Genomic DNA, 23,331 nt, shown 5'->3' with positions numbered 1-23,331 from the left:
TTTTCCTTGGACATCAAGTTTTATTCACTTACTGTTTTTATGCCACTCAATAACTTAAGGTAATTTTATATACTAAATGAAGCTTCCCTTAACAAGTAATTGCCTTTGTTAGGTTAAAACCCTTTCTTTAGTTCAAAAACATATATCTGAGACCTACTTCTTCAAACCAAATGTACTTTAGACTTCTTTTAAAGAATACCATAAATCTGTATAGAATCCACGAAATATATGAGGATATATGAATAAATGTTTGCTTCTGGCTTAGCTTATAAACTTTCTTTCTTTTTTTTTTTGTCAAAGTATTCTTTTGGTTTCTGTTTTCTTTTTTTTTTTTTTTAATTTGGCATCTAAAAAAAAATAGAACCATAGCCAACTTTTAGCACTAAACCAATGCTCACAAATCATATTCATTTACATTGATAAGAATCCCAAAGTATAAATTTGTGTTAAATAATTGTGTTAAAACAATTCATTAGATTCTATATTCTACATATAATCTATCACTATTATCTGGAATTTTATGTGTGTGTGTGTGTGTATATATATATATATATATATAGAGAGAGAGAGAGAGAGAGAGAGAGAGAATATGCTGGAGACATCACAACTTCACACTACATTCAGGCTAATTTTCACGGTGACTTTTTTGTTGCTGTTAATTGCCATGTTGGTTTCTGAAGGAGGGACAATCACCAAATTTCAAGCACTGCTATACCCTTATGTTCTGGGACAGTAGTACAATGCATATATCAGAACACCAGAGGTTAACTCCTCACTGCCTACACACTTAGCAAAAGGACAGAATTCATAAAGTATCAGACCTGTGTTCAAACTTCCTACCAGTAGTGGGTAACACACATAATCTCCATGATCCTCAGTTTTCTCATTTGAAATTAGAGATGATCTTATCTTACCATATCTTATAGTTTTAAACTCACGAAGAAAAAAAATGGGAGAAAAAAATATATGAGAACCACAACACATAGTAGGTATACAGCAACTGGAAGTTACTGTTCTAATCAGTTTCCACCACAGTTCTGCTACAGATGAAGGCCACAAGGGATTCCTAGCAGCGTTGCAACAATATTCATTTAATGAGACTCTGAGTAACACATTATATTTAATTTCAAGTCAACTTACCAAGACAGAAGTACAAACCCTGACTTATCCAGGCTAATATGGCGAGAGTTATGAGGTCGCCAAAACTAGCAGCAATGGGAGTAGCAACGTTATCAGGATTTATGCCGGTCTTCTTTGAACCAACGATAACCCCAACCATGATTATTCCTGGAAGAAAGAAAAACTCATTACTTTCTATGCTATGATTTAGAGAAAATCAATCCCCTAAATACTGAAATATAAAGGCTAGACAAACAGCACATCAGTTCCAGTTAGAATGCTTAGATAAGCTGACTTAAAGCAAACAAAACATTTTACTCTAATGCTTTGCCAAAATGCCTTTTGACAAATTCCAAGTAGGGATCATAGAGGATCTGAGAAGTTCAATTTTGCATTTAGAGACCTGACAAGCTACTATAAAATAATGTTAAAGTTTCAAATTTAATAACATGTATGTCTCAGATGTAACATATATGTGTATATCAAAACCAAAGATTTTATTTTAACCTTCAAATAAGGTATGAAAATGTCAAAGAAAGGTAAGTCATATTTATAGGCACAGCAACTGGGAAGAAGACCAAAAAGCCAGATCTGTCTACATGGTGGTAGTCAGAATGCTTGCTTCTTTCTATAATCTAGAAGTCTTGAAGCATTAAGAAGGAGGAAGTAATCAAAATTTGAACACTGGAGGCCAGAACACAAAAAGCAATCTCTGTAAAGGATATTCTTTTTTAAGATTTATTTATTTACTTACTTATTTAGAGAGAGTGAACACAAAAGGGAGGGGCAGAGGGAGAAAGAGAGAGAATCTCAAGCAGACTCCCCGCGGAGTGCAGAGGCCAACACGGGGCTCTATCTCATGACCCTGAGATCATGACCTGAGCCGAAAGCAAAAGTCAGACACTTAACCAACTGTGTCACTCAGTGCCCCTATAGGATATTCTTTAAAACCAAAGTTTCTATCTACTGAACTTCCATCCAGAGAACAAATGATGAAAATATGACTGATGTACTTGTACTCCTAAATATTTTCTTGAATCACAGAAATGGGGAGGGAGGATGATAACATATATCCATACCCAGTTGTATGTATACATTTTCTCATGCCCACAGTTAGAGGATGCTGTACAAAGACTATTTAAGATTAGTGCACTTATGTGCTAACCATAAACCAGTATGGAGGCCTAAATATGGTTAGAGGGAAAATATCCAACGGAATCTCACTGCATATTTAGACTGAAAATGACTCAAAATGATTTTATTCCAGCATACTCATTTTATAGATAATAAAACTGAGGTCCTGAGAATAGGCTGTAAGTTCCTGCTCAGGGTCACAGAACTTGTAAATAATTCTAGCCCATGTTTTCTACCACCCCCTAAAGCCAAAATTATTAAAAGCAGACTTTTTGTATTATTTCAAATAAAGTCTCACTTCTTATATTCCGGAGACATTTTCAATCTATAGATTTAACTTTCCCATAAACTGTTGTAAAAAAAATTTAAATGTATTATGTAATAATAGAGATGTAATCATATACAATTCTTTTTTGAAAGTTAGCACATTTAAAGATTGATATGGAAAGTTCTCCTAGGACAGAGTGCCATCCATATCTTTTCAGCTGAAAGCAAGTATTTTGCCAGCATGGACCAGTGGAAAGAGTTGCGAGTCAGGAAACAGGCTTTAATTCTGATTTTCCGCAAACAAGCCGATAAAATTGGACAAGTCACCTTACCTGAGTCAGTTTTCTCACCTATAAAAGGTGGTCAGTAGTATCTGATCTCCATATATAAAAATCAAGCTATCATAAGATCAGAATACACATTATTCAAAGTAAGAAGCCTTAAGCAAATGTATTTTAAAAGTCTGAATTCTTACAATTTTTAAAAATCCTAGGCAACAAAATAGTTTTTACTAAAGATTTATAGTTCTTTTCAAATGAAACAAGATTAGAAAGAAAACAGAAGCAAATGAACTTAAGAGAAAAAGAAGCTAATGCTTTAACTTTTTTTATTTTTTTACCAGAAATTAATTTCCCAGTAGCTTAACTTCACACCCTGCTTTGGCCAGTGTTAACTCTGCTGAATTCTAGTAATTCTATACATTGACAAGAAACTATCCCTAATGTAATTTAAGTACCAAAACAAAATGCTTGAAAATATTTTGGAAGTCAAGTCTTAATTTTAATAAGACTCTAAATTCCTGAACCTACCCAAAAATTTGGCTTAACATTGATATAATCAACTGACATGAGAATTTTCTATTTTTTACCTTGCTAGTGATACAAGGGTAAGAAGATGGCAATTATAAAATAAAAAGAACCAAGTCTTCACAATTATGATTTAATAATAAGCTAGTTCTCTAGTGCTATGCTCTTAATAAATAAATATAAAGAATGATATTCCAACTGAAAAATTCCAATGTAGTTAATTTTTAAAACCTTTCAGCTCTTTAAAAGTCTACAGCCAGCAATATACTGTGTTGAGCATATGGTTATATTTGTATTGCCACAGAAGCAGTGAAGATATTTTTTTGAAACCTGAAACTTTAAAAAATTTTAACAGAGAGAGGGACTGCTTTTAAAATTCAGAATTCCTAGAAACCTTGTTACTCAAATGACAAGCCAGCAAATCCTCTGAATGATTTCCAGAAAGAGTTTTTCAATTAATTTAATTTACAGAAACTAATGAATGTCTAGACTATGTTCCTGATCTCATTAGGAACTCTACCAGAGTACCTAAGGCCAGGAGACAACCTCAGAAAGCCTGGTCTATACTAGGCTTATACATAACAAATATAGGTATATCTGAAATAAGATATTTTAAAAGCTTGTAGATAAATTTTCTCTTCCTCCTGCATTCTTGGTGGGAATGCAGGCTGGTGTGGCCACTGTGGAGAACAGTATGGAGGTTCCTCAGAAAGTTAAAAATAGAACTACCTACAATCCAGCAATTACATTACTAGGTTATTTACCCAAAGAATACAAAAATTATAATTCAAAGGGATCCATGAACCCCAATGTTTACAGCAGCATTATCTACAATAGCCAAACTATGGAAAGAGCCCAAGTGTTCATCAACCGATGAACAGATAAAGAAGATGTATATATATATACAATGAATATTACTAAGCCATAAAAAGAATGAAACTTTGCCATTTGCAATGACATGGATGGAGAATATTATGCTAAGTGAAATAAGTCAGAGAAAGACAAATACTATATGATTCCAGTCATATGGAGAATTTAAGAGACAAACAAACAAGCATAGGGAAAAGAGAGAGAGGCAAACCAAGAAACAGACCCTTAACTATAGAGAACAAACCAGTAACTACCAGAATGTAGGTGAATGGGGGGTAATGGTGAAACAGGTGAGGGGATTAAGAGCACACTTATCTTGATGAGCACTGAGTCATATATGGAAGTGTTGAATCACTATACTGTACATCTGAAAGGAACAGGTTACATTGTATGTTACATTGTATGTTAACTAAGTGGAATTTAAATAAGAACTTAAAAAATTTGTCTGTTGATCTTATAATGAAGAAGTATCATTTTAATAAAAATAGTCAACATGGAAAATAAATTATTTGAAAGTGAAAGACTGTAGAGTAGACATTTATAAATCTCCTTACCCTGTAGAAGAGATGCAATGAAAGCAGTTGCTACGCTGCTAGAGCACAAAAGTATGGAATGGTCAAGATAGTATTTCCCCTCTGGAATCCAGCCCAGTATAATTGCTGCCACAGCCGCTAGAAAACCAACCACTGTTGCTTGAACCTAAAAAGTTTTTTTAAAAATCCAACTGAATTATTCATTTCAAAAACAATTTTTACTTGGTTATGTAAATATGCATACCAAAAGTCAGAAGAAAGTATTGCGTATGGTCATTGAGCTGCATTACCTTTTGAAGAAGCCACTCTAATTTAGTGTTAATATTCCCTAAGGTGGGGAGTTCTCAAACTGCCATGATCTGGTGCCAGTGGGTATGGAATGGGGCCCAGGAATCTGTTTTTATCAAGCACCCCAAGTGACTTTGATGGTGTAACCCACAGATTGTCTAAGAAGATACCAACCTTAAGACTGAAAGGTACCCAAATCCATACAACTGAAGTCTGACTCCAGAGGCAGTACTCATAAGAGACTGGGTTTTATAAACAAATGATAAGCTTTTGACTCCTTGCTCCTATATCACCTAATCTTGTGGCAAGTTAAATTTATTCATTTAACAAGTACTTATTTAGAATCTACTATGTACAAGGTGCTTGGTCTTGGCCACACAGTGGTCAAAATAGATTCATTCCCTGTTCTCCCCCAGCTCTTGGTGGGTAGGTGGGAAAGACATTAAAAAATAACGTCATGAATAACCACAACCATAATCTGCAAAGTAACAACAATAATAGCAAATTTAAAAATTGAGATTTAAATGAGTTACATAACTATAAAAGTGCTTCCCACAGTGCTGGCACAAAGCAACCCAGCAACTAAGAGTATATAACACTGACTGAACTCTTAGAATCCTATTAAGTAGAATGTGAGAACTAAAGAAGCCCTAGGGGAATCCAATTCACAGATTCCTAATTGTGCTTGTGTGCTGGACTCCTTTGACAGTCTGGCAAAAATTTTGTGAAGATTGTTTTCTCTATAAAAATACAGATGCATTCAATATTTGAGAAGAATTTCTAGGTGCTCATTGACTCTCAGAAGGCAATCCATGTACTAGAATCCAGAGCCATCTCTGGCTCCCATCCTGACCAACAGTTGCAGGGAGGAAGGATACAGGAGAAGGGTACAGACGAAAAGTGGAAGGAAAAATTAAAATCTGAGATGGAAGCTATTAGAATGATGTGATGAATAATTTACACCACTACTCATATTACTTGGTAGGAGTTTAGAATATTTAAAGAATAAAATGGAGTATATTTTCAAATTTTAATTTATATATTAACTTATAGTAGCTTACTTGTTAACTATTTTATTACTCTCGTGTAGGTTCCTACAATTTCAAGCTGGGAAGCAACATACACATCTCTAATGCAATATGTGATTTAAAAGAATGGGGCAGGGAATCCCTGGGTGGCTCGGTGGTTTGGCGCCTGCCTTTGGCCCAGGGCGCGGTCCTGGAGTCCCGGTATCGAGTGGGGCCTGCTTCTCCCTCTGCCTGTGTCTCTGCCTCTCTCTCTCTCTCTGTGTGTGTGTGTCTATCATGAATAAATAAATAAATAAATCTTTTAAAAAAATAAATAAAAGAATGGGGCAAAGAAGCCTAGAAAAGTTAAGAAAATTAACAAAATTTATACAGCTGGTTAATGTTACAGCTGAGATTAAATCCCAGATTTTCTAATTTCTAAACTGTGATTTTATTTTATTATCATTATTTTTAAGATTTTATTTATTTATTCATGAGAGACACAGAGAAAGAGAGAAAGGCAGAGAGACACAGGCAGAGGGAGAAGCAGGCTCCATGCAGGGAGCTCAACACGGAACTTGATCCCAGGACTCCAGTATCACACCCCGGGCTGAAGGCAGACGCTTAACCGCTGAGCCACTCAGGGATCCCCTAAACTGTGATTTTAGAGACAGCTGCATGGATTTTTTTTAAAGCCCAAGTTCCAAAACTTATTTTATTTCTAGGTCTTTGAAATGTATTATATGAAATTACTTTTCTGCAACCATGTTTCTCAACATGATGTCCTAATTGAGGTTACTTTAAAATTAGTAAGTGTTCCTTAGGCCCCCTTGCTAGAGAGTTACTAGGGGGTTGCATCCCTCTTGGGCATCACAGGAAAGAGCTGAGGAGGCAGACATTCATCTGAGATCAGAAGGAGCTGTAGATAATCTATATATAATCCACGATTTAGTAACTGACAATCTATGTCTATGTAACTGACAGTCTAATGTGCTCCTTTACATGAATGAACACTAGTAACCGTAACAAAGAAAACTTCAGTTTATATAAACATAAGATCACAATATATAAATGTTTACTTTAATTAAAGATTTACTTTAGAAAACTCAAAGTAGAAAAATAGCACCTAATTGATGAAATGCTAAATATTTATTTGTATATATTAACTCAAATACTCACATTCTTGCTCTATAACACATGATAAAAAAATTTACATAGTTTTCTATATTCTATCATGTATTTTTCAGATTTGGAAGAACCTGATCAATTTCTAGAGAAAGAAAACTTTCTAGAGGTCAGAAATGCACTAAAATTTAATTATTACTCTTATAGGTAAAACCAAGATGTATAAACCCAAGATTTGTAAACAAAATGTGTATCACGTACCTGCTTTAAAGCCAAGTTGCCAATTATTAGGTTCCACTTTTCAATAGGTGAATCCATCTTCCCAATATTTACCTGTTAAGACAGATATTTTCATCATGCATCACTAATCTATGTTTTTACTCCATTTAAACAAGCATCTGAAGTCCTAAAGCCAAAGATAATTCTTTAGTAAAACTGATGAACTCACGCTGTACTTTAAATATAATCCTTAACTCACTACCAATTTCGTATCTCACATTTAGCTTGCTCAAGATGTTTAGAAAAAAATAAATATATATAAATATTCTTTAAATGTTTATTTTTAAGCATACATACATATCAAATATGTGTGTGTATATATATATGTACATATATGTGTGTGTATGTGTATATATATATATATATATATATATATATATGTTTACAATTTAATACTAGCTCACAAGAACTAGCAGACCAGTTAGGACAATCCACTTGCTCATTGTTTATAATTACCATCATCAATGTTATCCTAAAATGCCATATTTTGTGTACTGAGTCTCAATATAAATAATTACATAATTTTGAACTGCTAGTATTTTATTCCACATCATAAAACTAATGTAATTTGAAGAATTAGTGAGCAGAAAACCCAGGATTAAACAAATAATTTATATGTACATGATTTATATTTGAGTCAAGACTAAGATTGTTAGCAATAAAAAATTCATTCAGTTCACATATGTTTTGATCGTGAATCTATTACAATTTATACATCTTTCTGCTAAACAGAAGAATACTCTACAAAAAAATTATTCAATTGCTCTATAAGCAAAATTATTATTTCTCAACCATTTAGGATTTAAAACATGTATATCCAAATCTGTTGAGTTTTTCTAGCAGTGAACACTTTATTAATATAAAACATACTGAACTGGGTTTCAATTATTCATTATCTGCTTGGTCATGAAAGTTAAGTGAACGGGTAAAGTGAGAAGTACATAACGGTTGCTATTTATCGGTAGTTTATGGACAGACTAGAGTTTAGCTCACTGGCTTCAGACTAGCAGATTACTTGCTACATCAACATTTCCACTATCAATTTGGAAAACAGAATTCTTGAACCTCCCTCTGGGCTCTAGTCTCAAAGCACCCAGCAATGCAAATATTAAGATCTCTCAGTTTTTCAGTATAATTATTCATGCTGTCTTTATTTGCAGATTTCTTCCCTAAGCCTGGAAATCTACATTATTCATGAAATTTGTGTTTGTAGCTCTAACAACCTGGGTCTTTGCTTCTATGAGTAATAAGGTACAAGCAATGTTTAAAGAGTAAACCTACTTCAGGTTTAGTGTTCAAGAAATAGGCATGAGGGAAATTAGTGTTATATTTAATAACTTTTAGAAAGAGGTCTATAGGTATAGGAAGCAAACTAAAATGATTCCATGAAAAAGCATAAGACTTCAAGACTCCAGAATAAATTGATGATCAGTAGAGGTGGACCACACATATACTAAGGTCTAGGAGAAAGTGAAGAAAAGTGAGTCACAGAATGAATGCTATGAATTAGGTAGGCTACTTCACCAGATTCACTTGGTACCACTGCCACGAGACCCTTCAAAAGCCTGGAACTAACTATTTTTCTCAAAATCCTCTTCCTTAGAGCTGCTGGTTAGTCTGCCAGTGACAGGAACTTGCCTAAGATTTGAAAGGCAGAAAGGAAGGAGATGCCATTATTTCTGTAAGGTCCTGGTAGCAGATATAGTAGGCATCCAGAGGTCTACACTGTAATGCACCCATGGCTTTCTTCCTCTGCTGCAGTGCTTCAGGCTATTTCTCTGTCTACTCCCACCAGAAATCTTTACTTTTCCCACATTTGTGTAAGCCCAAATTATTTTATTAAATTCTTTATTGCCACAATATATACTACGGCAGTTCTACTGACGAAAACCATAGTGATAGAATAACATCACACTACTCAATTAATCTGTGTTATAACTGATTATCACAATTTCTAAGTCCCTTCCAGATCCATATGTCTCTGAATCTAGAGTCCTTTTATTCTAACATGAATAATAAATAGCAAGTTAATGTATGATGTGAAATAAAACATATTTCACATTTATGACATATAATTTATGTGTAAAATCACAATGTATTATATGAAATAAACACAAAGGTAGAATATATTGACAAATAATAATCACTTTTTATATAAAGCAAAGATTTTTAGAAACAAGGATTTTTAAAAGAGAAAAATGTTGATCTAAATGTAACTACTTAGAGAAAATACTCACAGTATGGGCATGCATTGGCGATGAAAGGGGGAATCTGGCAGAATTCAGAAAACTGACCTTTGTTGCCTCCATATTGTAAAAACTGAAACAAGAATTGAGCAGACCTACCATACTAGCCAGTGGCCTAGGATTAATATGAACCATCTAAATTTTTCCAGAGTTGAGAGGAAGAAGAATGCATGTTCTATGTAAAGACTTTTGCTAGAACTACTTTTATTAGATTAACTGACCAGATGGTACTCAGCTAGAAAAACTAAGAACTTGGAAGGTGATAAAGTATAGTGGGATATGATCTGATAAAGACTTCTACATGACCCATATTAATTTATTTATTTTAAAGTACTAGAAAAAAAATAAAGTACTAGAAAAATAGACCGATATTTTTGTAGACACTAGCTAGTTTTTAAGAAAAGAGTAGAGCTGAGGTGGCCAGGGCCTGAAGATGTGTTATGTTTTAGTTAACACAGTGGTATTTTAATTTTAATTTTTTGAATCTAAATGCCTTAGGTTGGGTCTGTAGTCTCTACTTTTTATAATCTCTACACCCCTCTTCTTCATAGAAGTATATGTTACTTATCTGACCCTGAAGCACATGAGTTAAGGACAGGCTTTAAGATTTATTAGAACTAAAGATAACAGTGGGTTGGAATGACCTTGAAATTATAGATTTACTAATACAGTTACTATAATTGATTTTAGAAAAATACATTTAATATGTAAATACTTGAAACAAGGGTACTGAAAGTCTGCACTAAACCATTAGTCTTTATATTATATATATATATGTGTGTGTGTGTGTGTGTGTGTGTGTGTGTATACCTGGGGGGTTCAGTGGCTTAAGCATCTGCCTTTGGCTCAGATCATGATCCCTGCGTCCTGGGATCAAGTTCCAAGTTGGACTCCCTACTCAGGAGGGAGTCTGCTTCTCCTTCTCCTTCTGCCTCTCCCCCTCTGCCCATGCTCTCTCTCTAATAAATAAAATCTTTAATATATATATATATATATATATATATATATATATATATATAATTAAGTATGTGCTCCAAAAAAAGGTATATAAAAAATAAACCAGAATGTTAACCATTTTTATTTCTGAATGATGGGTTTGTGGATAATTTTTATTTTCTCCTTTGTTCATTAGTAAATTTTTCAAATTTTCATCACTCAATATGTATTACTGCTATAATCAGAAATTTTATTTAAAAACACATAATTGGTAAATTTAAAAATTTGGCAACTAGAAACGGTAATAGTCTCAACTTTTTGTCTGAACATGGGTTCTACAATATAAATGACATTAAAACTCAGAGTATTCAGATGAAAGCCATAATAGAAACTAAGACTACCCTAAAAATATGAGGGACTGAGTAGAGACCCAACCTAAGGCATTTAGATTAAAAAAATATGAGGTCCGACTTTAGTCGGACTGGAAGCTGACTAAAGAATGGCTTTTACATAGTAAGACTAAAACATTTGGAAAAGAACAAGAGAAGAATTGAAAAGAGAGAAGGAATAAAAGGAAAAGAAATGGGAAGGGAGGGGGAAAGTTTTATTCCTATTTAGAAAAGAACTAGAGAAGTAAGCACAAAATCAGTGCTAGCCACTGAATACTGGTACAGTTTTCCTAGAGGCTGTAAAATTCTTCTGAAGTTTTAAAACAAGTAGATTCTCATCTATCTAGAGGGATATACTGTCAATCTTGCCCCAAGTATGAAGATTTGACTAAATGACTTCTTTTATGAAAAGTAAAAATCAAATAATAGAAATATGCAAAAAGTTCTATAAAATGTTATTAAAGTGATACTTCATGGGTAGTTATGATGTTAAACTTTATTACATAAAATCAATATACACAGGGGTGCCTGGGTGGATCAGTCTGTCACCAACCTCTGACTGGTGATTTCAACTCAAGTCATGAACTCATGGGTTGTGAGATGGAATCTCATGTGAGGTTCTGTGCTCAACATGGAGTCTGCTCAAGATTCTCCCTCTCCCTCTGCCCTCCCTCAACTCATGCATGCAGCTCTCTAATCAATCAACCTTTTTAAAAATCAATATGCATAAAAACATCAGGTAAAATGGCAGAATACCATAAACATGGAATATAAAAGGAATATGGAAACAGCTTAAAAATTCTAAAATCACTAAATACTATCCCTCACTATAAGAAACCAGGCCTCCATAGAGAAATGGCTGATTTCAGGTCTGGGACAAGGAAAACATAAAATGACCCTGGAATATCTTGTTGTACCAGAAAGTAACAAAATGCTGAAAAATAATGGAGGCACATCAAAAGGACAGAGGAACCAGGGGGCCTGGATGGCTCAGTTGGTTAAGTACTCAACTCTTGATTTCGACTCAGGTCGTAATGTCAGGGTCACAATCTCAGAGTCCTGAGATAGTGCCCTGCGTTGGGCTACACACTCCATGCATCCCTCTCCATCTACTCCTCTCCCTTTTCCCCTAGCTCACATGCACTCTAAAATGCATACATAAATAAAATCTTTAAAAAAAAAAAAGGGGGGGATCCCTGGGTGGCGCAGCGGTTTGGCGCCTGCCTTTGGCCCAGGGCGCGATCCTGGAGGCCCGGGATCGAGTCCCACGTCGGGCTCCCGGTGCATGGAGCCTGCTTCTCCCTCTGCTTGTGTCTCTGCCTCTCTCTCTCTCACTGTGTGCCTATCATAAATAAATTAAAAAAAAAAAAATTAAAAAAAAAAAAAAAAAAAAAAGGACAGAGGAACCAATTTGAAAGAGCTTCCCCCTGACCAATTCTGAGACAATTCAGGTATCAGGATGAATCATTACAGTAATGGGTTATCACCCATTAAATAAAATAAGAATCTATTCAGTCCATACAGGATGGATAGATGGATGGATGGATGCATAGATAGACAGGAAAGACAGGAGAATGTTTCCTTAGTACAATGCCAACTAATAAATGTAGAAGGGATAACAATTAGTAAATTACAACTTAGCAGCCTTCAAAGTAATAATAGAGTCAGACAAAAATATTAACATGATAAAACTGGCTAAAGGTTAGAACAGGGTATTTCCTGTATCAAAGTGTCTTCTTACAGATTGCTTACTAATTATAAAAGGGTAAGATACAACTTTATATGGGAAACCTGGCAAACACTGTTACTCAAATAATCAATGAGTAAACAGTATGATACTATTTATATGAATTCCTAAAAAAAATGACCAAAAGATCAGGGATTACATGGTACCAGAGGTTGTGGCTGTATTGACAGCAAAGGAGCACAAAGGAATGTTTTAGGGTAAGGGAAAGTTCTGTATGTTGTTTGTGGTGGTAGCTACACAGTTTCTAGTTTGTTTTTTGTTTTTTTTTTAAGATTTTATTTATTCATGAGGGACACAGAGAGAGACGCAGAGACACAGGCAGAGAGGGAGAAGCAGACTCCATGCAGGGAGCCTGTTGCAGGACTTGATCCCAGGACCCCAGGATCACCACCTGAGCCTAAGGCAGACGCTCAGCAACTGAGCCACCCAGGTGCTCCTACACAGTTTATCTTTCAAAACTCATCAAACAATACACCTAACATAGATGCACAGTATTACATGTAAATGAGACTTCAATATTTTTTTTTAAATTTTTTAAGAAAAAAGAGTGAGTAAGAGAGCACATGAGTGGGCAGGAGAGGTAGAGGAGAAAGAGTAGCAGACTCCCCACTGGGCAGGGAGCCCAACACAGGGCTCAATCCCAGGACCCTAACATTATGGTCTGAGCTAAAGGCAGATGCTTAACTGAATGAGCCATGCATGCACCCCAAGACTTAAATAAAATTTTTATTTTTATTTTTAAATTTTTTTAAATAAAATTTTTAAAGGTGAGTAATTTCATATAGCAATAATTGCTTTTTAAAAATAACAAACATTTATATTACCACCACCTGGTTTTATCAAATATTAAAATTTGACCATATTTAGTATACCAATATATCCCACTTACATTTAACACCATTAAACTATCCCATCATCATCTAAGGCTCTATTTCTATTTATTCAATCTTTTCTGTCTCCTCTTGGTTCTTCATTTTGGATAATTTCTGTCAATCTATCTTCAAGTTCATGAATTTTTTCTTCTGCTATCACCCATCTGATATTGACCCTGTTGAGTATATTTTTATTTGTTACTGTACTTTTTCACTCTAGAATTTCTATTTATTTTTTTCAGTTTCCATTTCTTTCTTAAGATTCTGTATCTATTCACTTATTAATATTTACATGTTTATTTGTTTGAACATTTTTTCCTGTAGTTCTTTGAACATACTTATACTACATGCTTTGAAAGACTCTGCTAGGGCAGCCCCGTTGGTGCAGCAGTTTAGTGCTGCCTGCAGGCCGGGGTGTGATCCTGGAGACCCGGGATCGAGTCCCACGGCAGGCTTCCTGTATGGAGCCTGCTTCTCCCTCTGCCTCTCTCTCTCTCTGAATGAATGAATGAATGAATAAATAAATAAATAAATAAATAATCTTAAAAAAAAAAAAAAGACTGCTAAATCCAACATCTGAGCTTACTTTCCACTGAGTATGAATCTCACTTTTCCCAAATATGACTCACACTTTTGCATTTCTTTCTACATCTAATAATTTTCAGTTAAAAACTAAACAATGTAATAATGTATTACAATGACTCCAATAATGTTGTGTTCCTCTGAGCATTACTGGATTTCCCTTTTAAAGGCAGTTAATTTGCCTAGACTCAAACTACAGACTCTCGTCTCTCTCACAGTGTAGAGCAGCTTATATCTTTGCTTTTAGAAAAGCTGGTTTTTTCAACTATCCAACTATTCATTTTTAGCCTCGCTGTTTGGGGATCACCCTGCACCTGTGTAGTTTATGGTCAGCCAAAGATTTGAGCAGAATTTATACCCAGATTTTGGGGCTCATCCTTTTAACTGTTCTCTTACTCTTGGGATTTCTCCATAAACTTCTACCTGCTCTGTCAGCTCCAAGCTCTGTCATCTAATAATTCAAGACAATAAAATTTCCACTTTCTGCCACTATACCTATGTACAAGTCACAAAAGGCATTTGGTCAAAAACAAAAAAACTCACAAATCTTAGCTAGTATATTTGTCTTTCAAGTACAGGCCCCACTCATGTTTCTATCTACTTGTTTTTTGTTTTGTTTTTTGTTTTTGCTTTTTGTCAGACTCCTGACCTCTGTCACCTCAAACTGGTAAGACTGTGGGTTCTCTGCCACATGAGATCCAGGGATTGAGGAAACTCCCTCAGGCAAAAAACAAAACAAAACAAAACAAAAAACTACAAACTGCAATTCTTAGCCGTTGTAAACACGGTCTTTTAAGGGTGAACTCAGTTTCCACCTGTTTTTGATCACCTTCTATTGCCTTCAGTTTATCTAAGTTTTCTCATTGCTAATCTCTGGAAAGTTTCACTCACTACTTCATTCTGCCTTTAAGTAGAATTAGAAGCATTATATTTTTTTACGTGCTTGAAATATTTTATAAAATGTAAGATGGCAAAATGTACACACATACATTCATATACACACCCTATTATCTTTCTGAACATGCGAGGGTGGTGCCTATGATTATAATCTTGATCTCAGTAAAGGTTTCACATGTGCATACTATGTATTGAAACTCATCAAATTACTGACTTTGAATTTGTGTAGTTGATTTGTATCAATTATATCTCAGTAAAGTGTCAAAGAAAGGGGGGGTAGCTAAAAACCTAGATGACTGAAACAGTTTTAGATTAAACATAAGTAGTTCTACTCCACAAAGTTATGGCTATGGATTGGTATTTATTTATTTATTTATTTATTTATTTTGGATTGGTATTTATAACTTAAGAAACATACTCTAAAATTATGAAATGAGAGGAATATACAGTTTCATTTATATCTAACAATCAAGTTTAGAGACAAGAACTGGTAAAATTTAGAATTATGCCAAATATTAGGAAGCAATACTGAGATTGTAACTATATATTATGCCACAGCTATTAATATCATTATTTGGGGTTTAACTTTTCTTTATTTTAGAAGCCTTATAATTTGAATTGAAGTCCAATCTAAAATTATTAGGGAAAGGTTTTGGCCACTTTTTCACATCCCTGTATTAGAATATAAGCCCAAGGAAGGCAGGAACATTTTCCGTTTTATTTATTGCTGATTCCCAAGCACACAATAGCACTTTGCATATTGGAAGGGTTTGAAAATAGTTTTTGATTTAATGACTTATAAAGGTGGAATGTTACAAAATAATTTCAGAGAATCAAGAGTTCCTTGAAAAGACATTTGAGGCAACAGAAATCAGTTTTGCCTAAATGGAAATGAGCTAATCAAACTGTGCTATGCAATTTGCTCCTAAAAAATAGATTGATGGGCTTTAAAAATATATATGTTGTCTTTAGGACAGTGGATATCATGTTTGACTCTTTTATCTACCAGATGATCTAGGAGCAAAAAATTTTAGACCTGAGATAATAGAATTTAAACCCAACAATTTATAGAATCATTGTACCTGGATTATTTTCTAATTATATACTACTGTTACATATCCACAATTATCTACTATAATATATATCTACTCTTGGAAAGATAAAAATTAAGGAAAAATTATTCAAAGTTAATCATTATAATTTAAATTTTGACTCAAGTAAGGGGGCAAGATAATGTTGATTTAAAATCATTATTAAATCTCCCTTTAAAATAGGAAACACTTTTATGGAGCTCGATGTGGGACTCAATCTCAGACCCCAGGATCATGCCCTGACCCAAAAGCAGATGCTCAACGACTGAGCCACCCAACCATCCCCAGAATAACAAGTTTTAAAGATAACTGTCCTTCAATGATTGAGTGATATCTTATGTTTTAAGTTCTCCATCTTTATACTTACTGAAAACCTTCTTTATAATCCTATAATTTCATTTACCCTGATTGTCCTGCAGACAATCATAAAAATGAGAAAAGACTCTTCAATGGAACAAAAAGATTAAAATAATCATATAGCCTTCTTTAAAAAAAAAAAAAAAAAGATTTTATTGGGACGCCTGGGTGGCTCAGCGGTTGAGTGTCTGCCTTTGGCTCAGGGTGTGATCCCATATCCCAGGATTGAGTCCCACATCAGGCTTCCCATGGTGAGTCTGCTTCTCTCTCTGCCTGTGTCTCTGGCTCTCTCTGTGTGTCTCTCATGAATAAATAAATAAATCTTAAAAAAAATATATTTTATTTATTTATTCATGAGAGACACAGAGAGAGAGAGGCAAAGACACAGGCAGAGGGAGAAGCAGGCTCCATGCAGAGAACCCAAAACAGGACTCGATCCCGGGACTCCAGGATCGCGCCCTGGGCCAAAGGCAGGCGCCAAACCACTGAGCCACCCAGGGATCCCCTCATATAGCCTTCTATAGCTATAATCCTTACTCCTACTTTTACAAGTGAAAATAAATATTACATAAGAAAATTGTAAAAATTTTAAAAATTATTTTTTGATCATAGATGAAAAGGCGCTTTCAAATACTACTTGTTTTAAGTTTTAAAAAAAATTATTCTGGGGATCCCTGGGTGGCGCAGCGGTTTGGCGCCTGCCTTTGGCCCAGGGCGCGGTCCTGGAGACCCGGGATCGAATCCCACATCGGGCTCCCGGTGCATGGAGCCTGCTTCTCCCTCCGCCTGTGTCTCTGCCTCTCTCTCTCTCTCTCTCTGTGACTACCATAAATAAATTTTTAAAAAAAATTTTTTTTAAATAAAAAAAATTATTCTCACTGACCTTTTTCCCTGGAACCAGGGAGTACAGGTAGGAATCTGCCACAACAGGCCCAATTAAAGATAAAAGAAAACTAAATTATGATAGTGGCAGGTGGGACATATAAGGAAGGGGAGAGACTTCATAGGTTGAACTGACAGACTGGACATTAACTGGGTAGAAGTTGGGGGTGATTGGTAATGTTAATAAACCGACAAGAAATATAGAAAATATGAGTAGGGTAAGAGCAAGTAATGAATTTAGTTTTGAATGTAGTGAGTGGTGCAGACAATTGAAAATTCAGCTCTGGAGGTCAGGAAGGAGACTGGAGATACAGATCTGAGAGTCAGCGACGTGCAGGCAGTGGTGGACTATGTGAAATTATTGACAGATCATTAAAACAAGGTACTAATACTAAAGTAACACAGTAATACTTATTAGTATCAATACTAAAATATCAATATTAGTAGTAATACTAATTAGTACCTTGTTTTAGTATTCAAATCAAGAAGATGAGCAAAGAAAAAGAAACCAAAAAAGAGACTAAGAGGAAATCATGAAAGGGTGGAAGGAAGTCAGTGTGGGTTCTCAAAGTCAAGAGTAATAAAAAAAATTTCAAGTAGAAAATAGTCAGTGAAGAGTTTATCAAAGGTGAGACTTTGGGGACTTTACTATTAAGAAGTCTTTATCTAGGGGATGCTTAGGTGGCTCAGTTGGTTAAGAATCTGACTTTTGATTTCGGCTCAGATCATAATCTCAGGGTTGTGGGATCAAGCCCCAAGAAGGGCTCTGCACTCAGCAGGAAGTCTTGCTTAAGATTCTCTCTCTCCCTCTCCTAGTCCCCCCTCTCTTCCTCTCTGTTCCTCCTCTAAAGAAGAAGAAGAGGAGGAGGAAGAGGAGGTGGCGGCAGCGGAGGAGGAAGAGAAGGAGAGGGAAGAGGGGAAGGGGAAGGGGGAAAGGGGGGAGGGTGAGAGGGAGGAGGGGGAAATCTTTAACCTAGAATTGCTTTAGTAGTTGATAGAGTATCAAAATTGGAATATAGCTGGCCATGATTCTCCAGCATTCTGTAAGAGTACTCTACCTAGCAAACTTGAGATCAAATTCTCTAAGCAATGAAAACATTATTAACTAGATGAATATACCATGTTATCATAGTTTGATGCCATGAGTTAACTACTTTTCCATATACTAATTTGTTTACTTTTACCCCTCTCAAATCCTGAGAAGTTTTCAAGTGGCTACTCCCACTAATCCATCAGTCAATCCCATCTTCTGTCTCTGAAAATTAGTTCTGGATTTCAACTATGTCTCATTATAGCCACTGCTACCACCCTGATCCAAGCCAGCATCACCTCTAGCCTGTATTACTGCAACAGACTTTTAATTTGTCTGTTTGCTTTAGTCCTTGGCCCGCTGTAGCTCTGTCTCAACACAACAGTCAAAATAATCTGTTAAAAATATCAGGTCACAGTACTCTTCTGTTCAAAACCTTCGAATGGCTTCCCATTTCCCCACAATAGGCAAAGTCCTTACAATGGCCCACAAGCTCATCTCATGCTTTGTTATTTTCCCTTTTCCCATCTGGTCACAGCCCCATAGGCCTCTATGTTGTTCATTGAACACAGTGGTTCTCAAACTTTGATGTATATCAGAATCACTGGTTAAAATAAAGATTGCTGAGACAAACTCCCAGAGTTTCTGATTCAGTAGCTTCGGGGTAGTAACAAGAATTTTCATCTCTAACAAGTTGCTAACCACACTTATCAAAAGACCACACTTTGAGAATCATTGATCTAACATATCAACAACAGTCCTGTCTCTGGCCTTTGACATTGACTGGGCTATGTCTAACTCAAATAGCTTCAAAAAATAAAGGCAAACAGATTAGTAGGGGGAAAAGTAGTAACTCATGGCATCAAGCTATAACATAGTACATTTATCTAGTTTATGGCGCCTTCACTACTTAGAGAACTAAGTAATTTCTTTAGCTTATGATTCAAATATGATCAGTGACAAAATTCTTGATCTATGGAAAATGTCAACTCCGTTTCTCCTTCCCCAAAGAAAGGCCCAGCTACCTCACTCTGTAGTAAAGGCAGTTGGTGGAACTGGAGGGTATTATGCTGAGTGAAATAAGTCAATCGGAGAAGGACAAACATTATATGGTCTCATTCATTTGGGGAATATAAAAAATAGTGAAAGGGAATAAAGGGGAAAGGAGAAAAAATGAGTGGGAAATTTCAGAAAGGGAGACAGAACATGACTCTTAACTCTAGGAAACGAACTAGGGGTGGTAGAAAGGGAGGTGGGCGGGGGGTGCGGGTGACTGGGTGACGGGCACTGAGGGGGGCACTTGATGGGATGAGCACTGGGTGTTATTCTATATGTTGGCAAATTGAACACCAATAAAAAATAAATTTATTTTTTAAAAAAAGGCAGTTGGTTGACCGACTCCTCCCATGGGCTTTGCTTCTAATCAGCTTTGGAGTTACCCTCTTTTAAATATGAACAAATAAATGTAACCAGACATTTGATGGAAATATCTAACATAAAATATAAACGCCACAACAAATTAAAGCAAAAATTAAAAGATTAAGATTCAATTCATCTTTATTCAGTGTTAATGGTAATATGTAATCAAATTAAAGTAATTTGCAGCATTCTTCTTTTCCGCCAGATTCCCTACAGCTCAGCCTATTTCAAAATGGCGTGGCATGTTTAATCTGTTATTTGAATCTGAACAAATATTGGAGAATGCTCAAGAATGTTGCTTTTAGAAATATTTTCTTTGAGATAAGCTAGCCAAAATTTCAGTTTTCCGGGCAAAGTTATCAAGTTGCTTAAAAGCTTGTATGCTTAAGAATATTTATCAGAACAAAGTTCATTTTCCAACAAAATGAAACTAAAGCTACCTTTATACTCTCATTCCAATAACTTCCTTTTTCTTTAAATGTTACCAGTTTTTTTTTTTTTTCTCAAGACCTCTTCTTTATTCCCCTCTTTGGTCATAAGCCTCTCTTGGATTGAGTTCCACCTTGCTAACCCAACAGTTCTTTTTTTTTTTTTTTTAAAGATTTTATTTATTTATTCATGAGAGAGAGAGAGAGAGAGAGAGTGAGGCAGAGACACAGGGAGAGGTAGAAGCAGGCTCCATGCACAGAACCCGACATGGGACTCAATCCAGGGTCTTCAGGATCACGCCCTGGGCTGAAGGTGGCGCTAAACCACTGAGCTACCCAGGCTGCCCTAACCCAACAGTTCTTAAAGCATAATGCAAATGCAGATCACTGGGAAAAGATAGCACATGGAACACATGTATATAATTTCACTAACACTGAAGACATTGGTAAAGCTACATAAAAGTTTTTGTTTTGTTTAAGACAAAAGCTAGCAATATAATGGACACACATTCCAGCATAAGACCAAGTGTGAAAATCAACATTCAGCTGACACCAAATGTCATCATTATATGAGATACTAGAAGGTGAAAATAAATCAAATTCTAAAACTTATATTACCTCTCAGTACTAAATTTTTTAGAAATCATTTCTCAGCACCAAGAGCTACTAGCTCTATCCTTTGGTCACTATACTGCCTCTATGTAATACTACACAGATGCCCACTTTAAAACTAAGTCATTAGAGAATCAAGATAAATTTGGACTAGTTTTGCCAATTTAGATACTTGTAAGAATGATGGTATTACTCAATTACTGGGCTTTCTTGCCTCTCATATAATAATTGATGAATATTATTGATGATAATAAAGCAGTAATTACTGGGATTTCTTGCCTCTCATATAATAATTGATGAGTATTTCCTCTTTCATTCCTAGGTTTGGAGATTCGATTGATGGTGATGATGCAATTTCATTAAAATAATTCCATAAGCTGAAATTTTGTACATTGCTTGATGATGCCTTCTAAATGTTTTCAGATAAGTCTAAGATTGCTGTCCTTATATTTTTAAAAAATATTTTTACGTGTACTTATTGCTTCACACGATCACTTGAGAAAGCTTTGTCTTTAAACCTAGGACCTAAAAGTTTAACAATGGAGCAATGTAATTGGCTTCCATGATGCCAAAAAGTAATGAATTTCCATCTGTATCTCGGTTTTTATTTCATCCATGCCAATGAAGAGAAGAGAAGAATGGCAGGAGTTTTATAGCAAAGATTATATAAGAAATACTTAAACATGTCAAGGTATACCACCTGTTTGGTTATTTAAGAAGATACAAGTAAAAGAAGTGCTTTCTTTATAAACCACCACTGTTTATTATTAAGTCACGTTATTGTTTCCTTCAGGGTACAAAATTAAGGCTATTTTGTTCAAGTAGCCCTCTTTAATATATAAATTTTCTTCCATTTTATTTTAGTATCTTACAAATTACATCACAAGAGAATTGAAAATCTTTACTAAGTCATGAAATTTTCCTTAGGCCAAAAGAAGTTTTTTACTCCTAGAATCTAAAATCAATAGTACTCTAAATCAGGTAAAAGGGGCCCTAGCTCTGAGACTCTCTTTAACTATGCCCACACAACACAGGCGGAGGAGTGCATAGGGCTCAAGTAAAGTTCCCACTCAACACCTGTGCCTTATCCCCTTCAAGGCAATACTCCAGATACCCAGAACCATAAAGTTCCCTGACCAAATGGCCTAGATCCCAATGCCATAACCTCCTCCTGAGTCATCCTTTTTTTTTTTTTTTTTAAATTTTTTATTTATTTGTGATAGTCACACACACAGAGAGAGAGAGAGAGAGAGAGAGAGGCAGAGACACAGGCAGAGGGAGAAGCAGGCTCCATGCACCGGGAGCCCGAGGTGGGATTCGATCCCAGGTCTCCAGGATCGCGCCCTGGCCCACAGGCAGGTGCCAAACCGCTGCGCCACCCAGGGATCCCCCTGAGTCATCCTTCTGAAGGCAGATCATGCCACCACTGGGTACATGCCCAACTGGAGGAATGTTAAAGGGTGGCTGTTTGCAGAGGGTACAGATGGACTTTGGACAAAGGACCTGAGGTATGTGTGAGGTCTTTCAAAATGCAAGACACAGAGCCAAGTAGGGGAGGTAGGGGACAGGCCAGGGGCTGACTCTCTCCATAACACCATGTTCCAAAACAGAACCCTAGAAGCTAAGAGTTCCTCATTTGATCTCACACTTCCAGATCTACATAAGTATATATCTGCCAAGAAGAAAGATAGAAATTTTTTTAAGTTTGTAGATTGTTGTATAATCTTAAACTACATAGCATATGTTACACGGGCCTGTTTGTATTCCTGTCTCAGGCCCAACTGTTAAAGTGAACTTGTCTAGAATGCTTATATTTTGGGATGCCTGGGTGGCTCAGTGGTTGAGCATCTGCCTTTGGCTCAGGGCGTGATCCTGGAGTCCTGGGATCGAGTTTCGCATCGGGCTTCCTATGTGAAGCCTGCTTCTCCCTCTGCGTGTCTCTGCCTCCCTCTCTGTGTCTCTCTTGAATAAATAAAATCTTTAAAAAATATTTTACATTATTGTACTGACATCACTGCACTGACTAAATATAACAATAACCTGGAATGGTCTTTTCCCAGATTTTGATTTATGACTGATTCTCTTTTATTATTCAGGTGCCAGTTTATACATCATCTCTCAGAGAAGTCTTCTCTTACTACTTAATATCAAATATCCCTAATGAATCATCCTTCATCATGTTTCCTTTATTTTCCTCACTGCCCATATCAATATCTGAAAATGTTAACAAAAATTCCACCACAGCAAGAACCTTGCCTGCCTGTTATTCATCTATAGAAAACTGTATTCTTATTTAATGCCATGGGTTATAATCTTAGCTATCATTTATTTTGTGGGTCAAATTGCCCCAGATCTGCCTAGAATGTTATCCTGTATCCTTTTGACATGTTCATATATATTTTTATTTTTATTATA

The 23,331-nt window shown here is 35.6% G+C and overlaps 1 protein-coding gene across 11 annotated transcripts in view; it reads right to left on the bottom strand.

Moving 5' to 3' along the window:
* The window catches only part of SLC41A2 (solute carrier family 41 member 2), a 127,701-nt gene that overhangs the window by 61,506 nt on the left and 42,864 nt on the right, over nt 1–23,331 (bottom strand). For all 11 annotated transcript variants that reach the window (XR_011997972.1, XR_011997971.1, XR_011997973.1 and 8 more), the window contains 3 exons: nt 7,411–7,482; nt 4,751–4,895; nt 1,141–1,287 (listed from right to left, as the gene is read on the bottom strand). Coding sequence is in view for 8 of the 11 variants with exons in the window: in XM_072742451.1 (XP_072598552.1) it covers nt 1,141–1,287; nt 4,751–4,895; nt 7,411–7,482 (364 nt within the window). In the remaining 3 variants the exon portion in view is untranslated. The remainder of the gene's footprint in view (nt 1–1,140; nt 1,288–4,750; nt 4,896–7,410; nt 7,483–23,331) is intronic.

This window comes from Vulpes vulpes, chromosome 16 (genome assembly GCF_048418805.1).
Source record: "Vulpes vulpes isolate BD-2025 chromosome 16, VulVul3, whole genome shotgun sequence".
Classification (NCBI taxonomy): domain Eukaryota; kingdom Metazoa; phylum Chordata; class Mammalia; order Carnivora; family Canidae; genus Vulpes; species Vulpes vulpes.
Note: the sequence above shows the minus strand (reverse complement) of the source record. Positions and strands in the feature narration are given on the sequence as shown.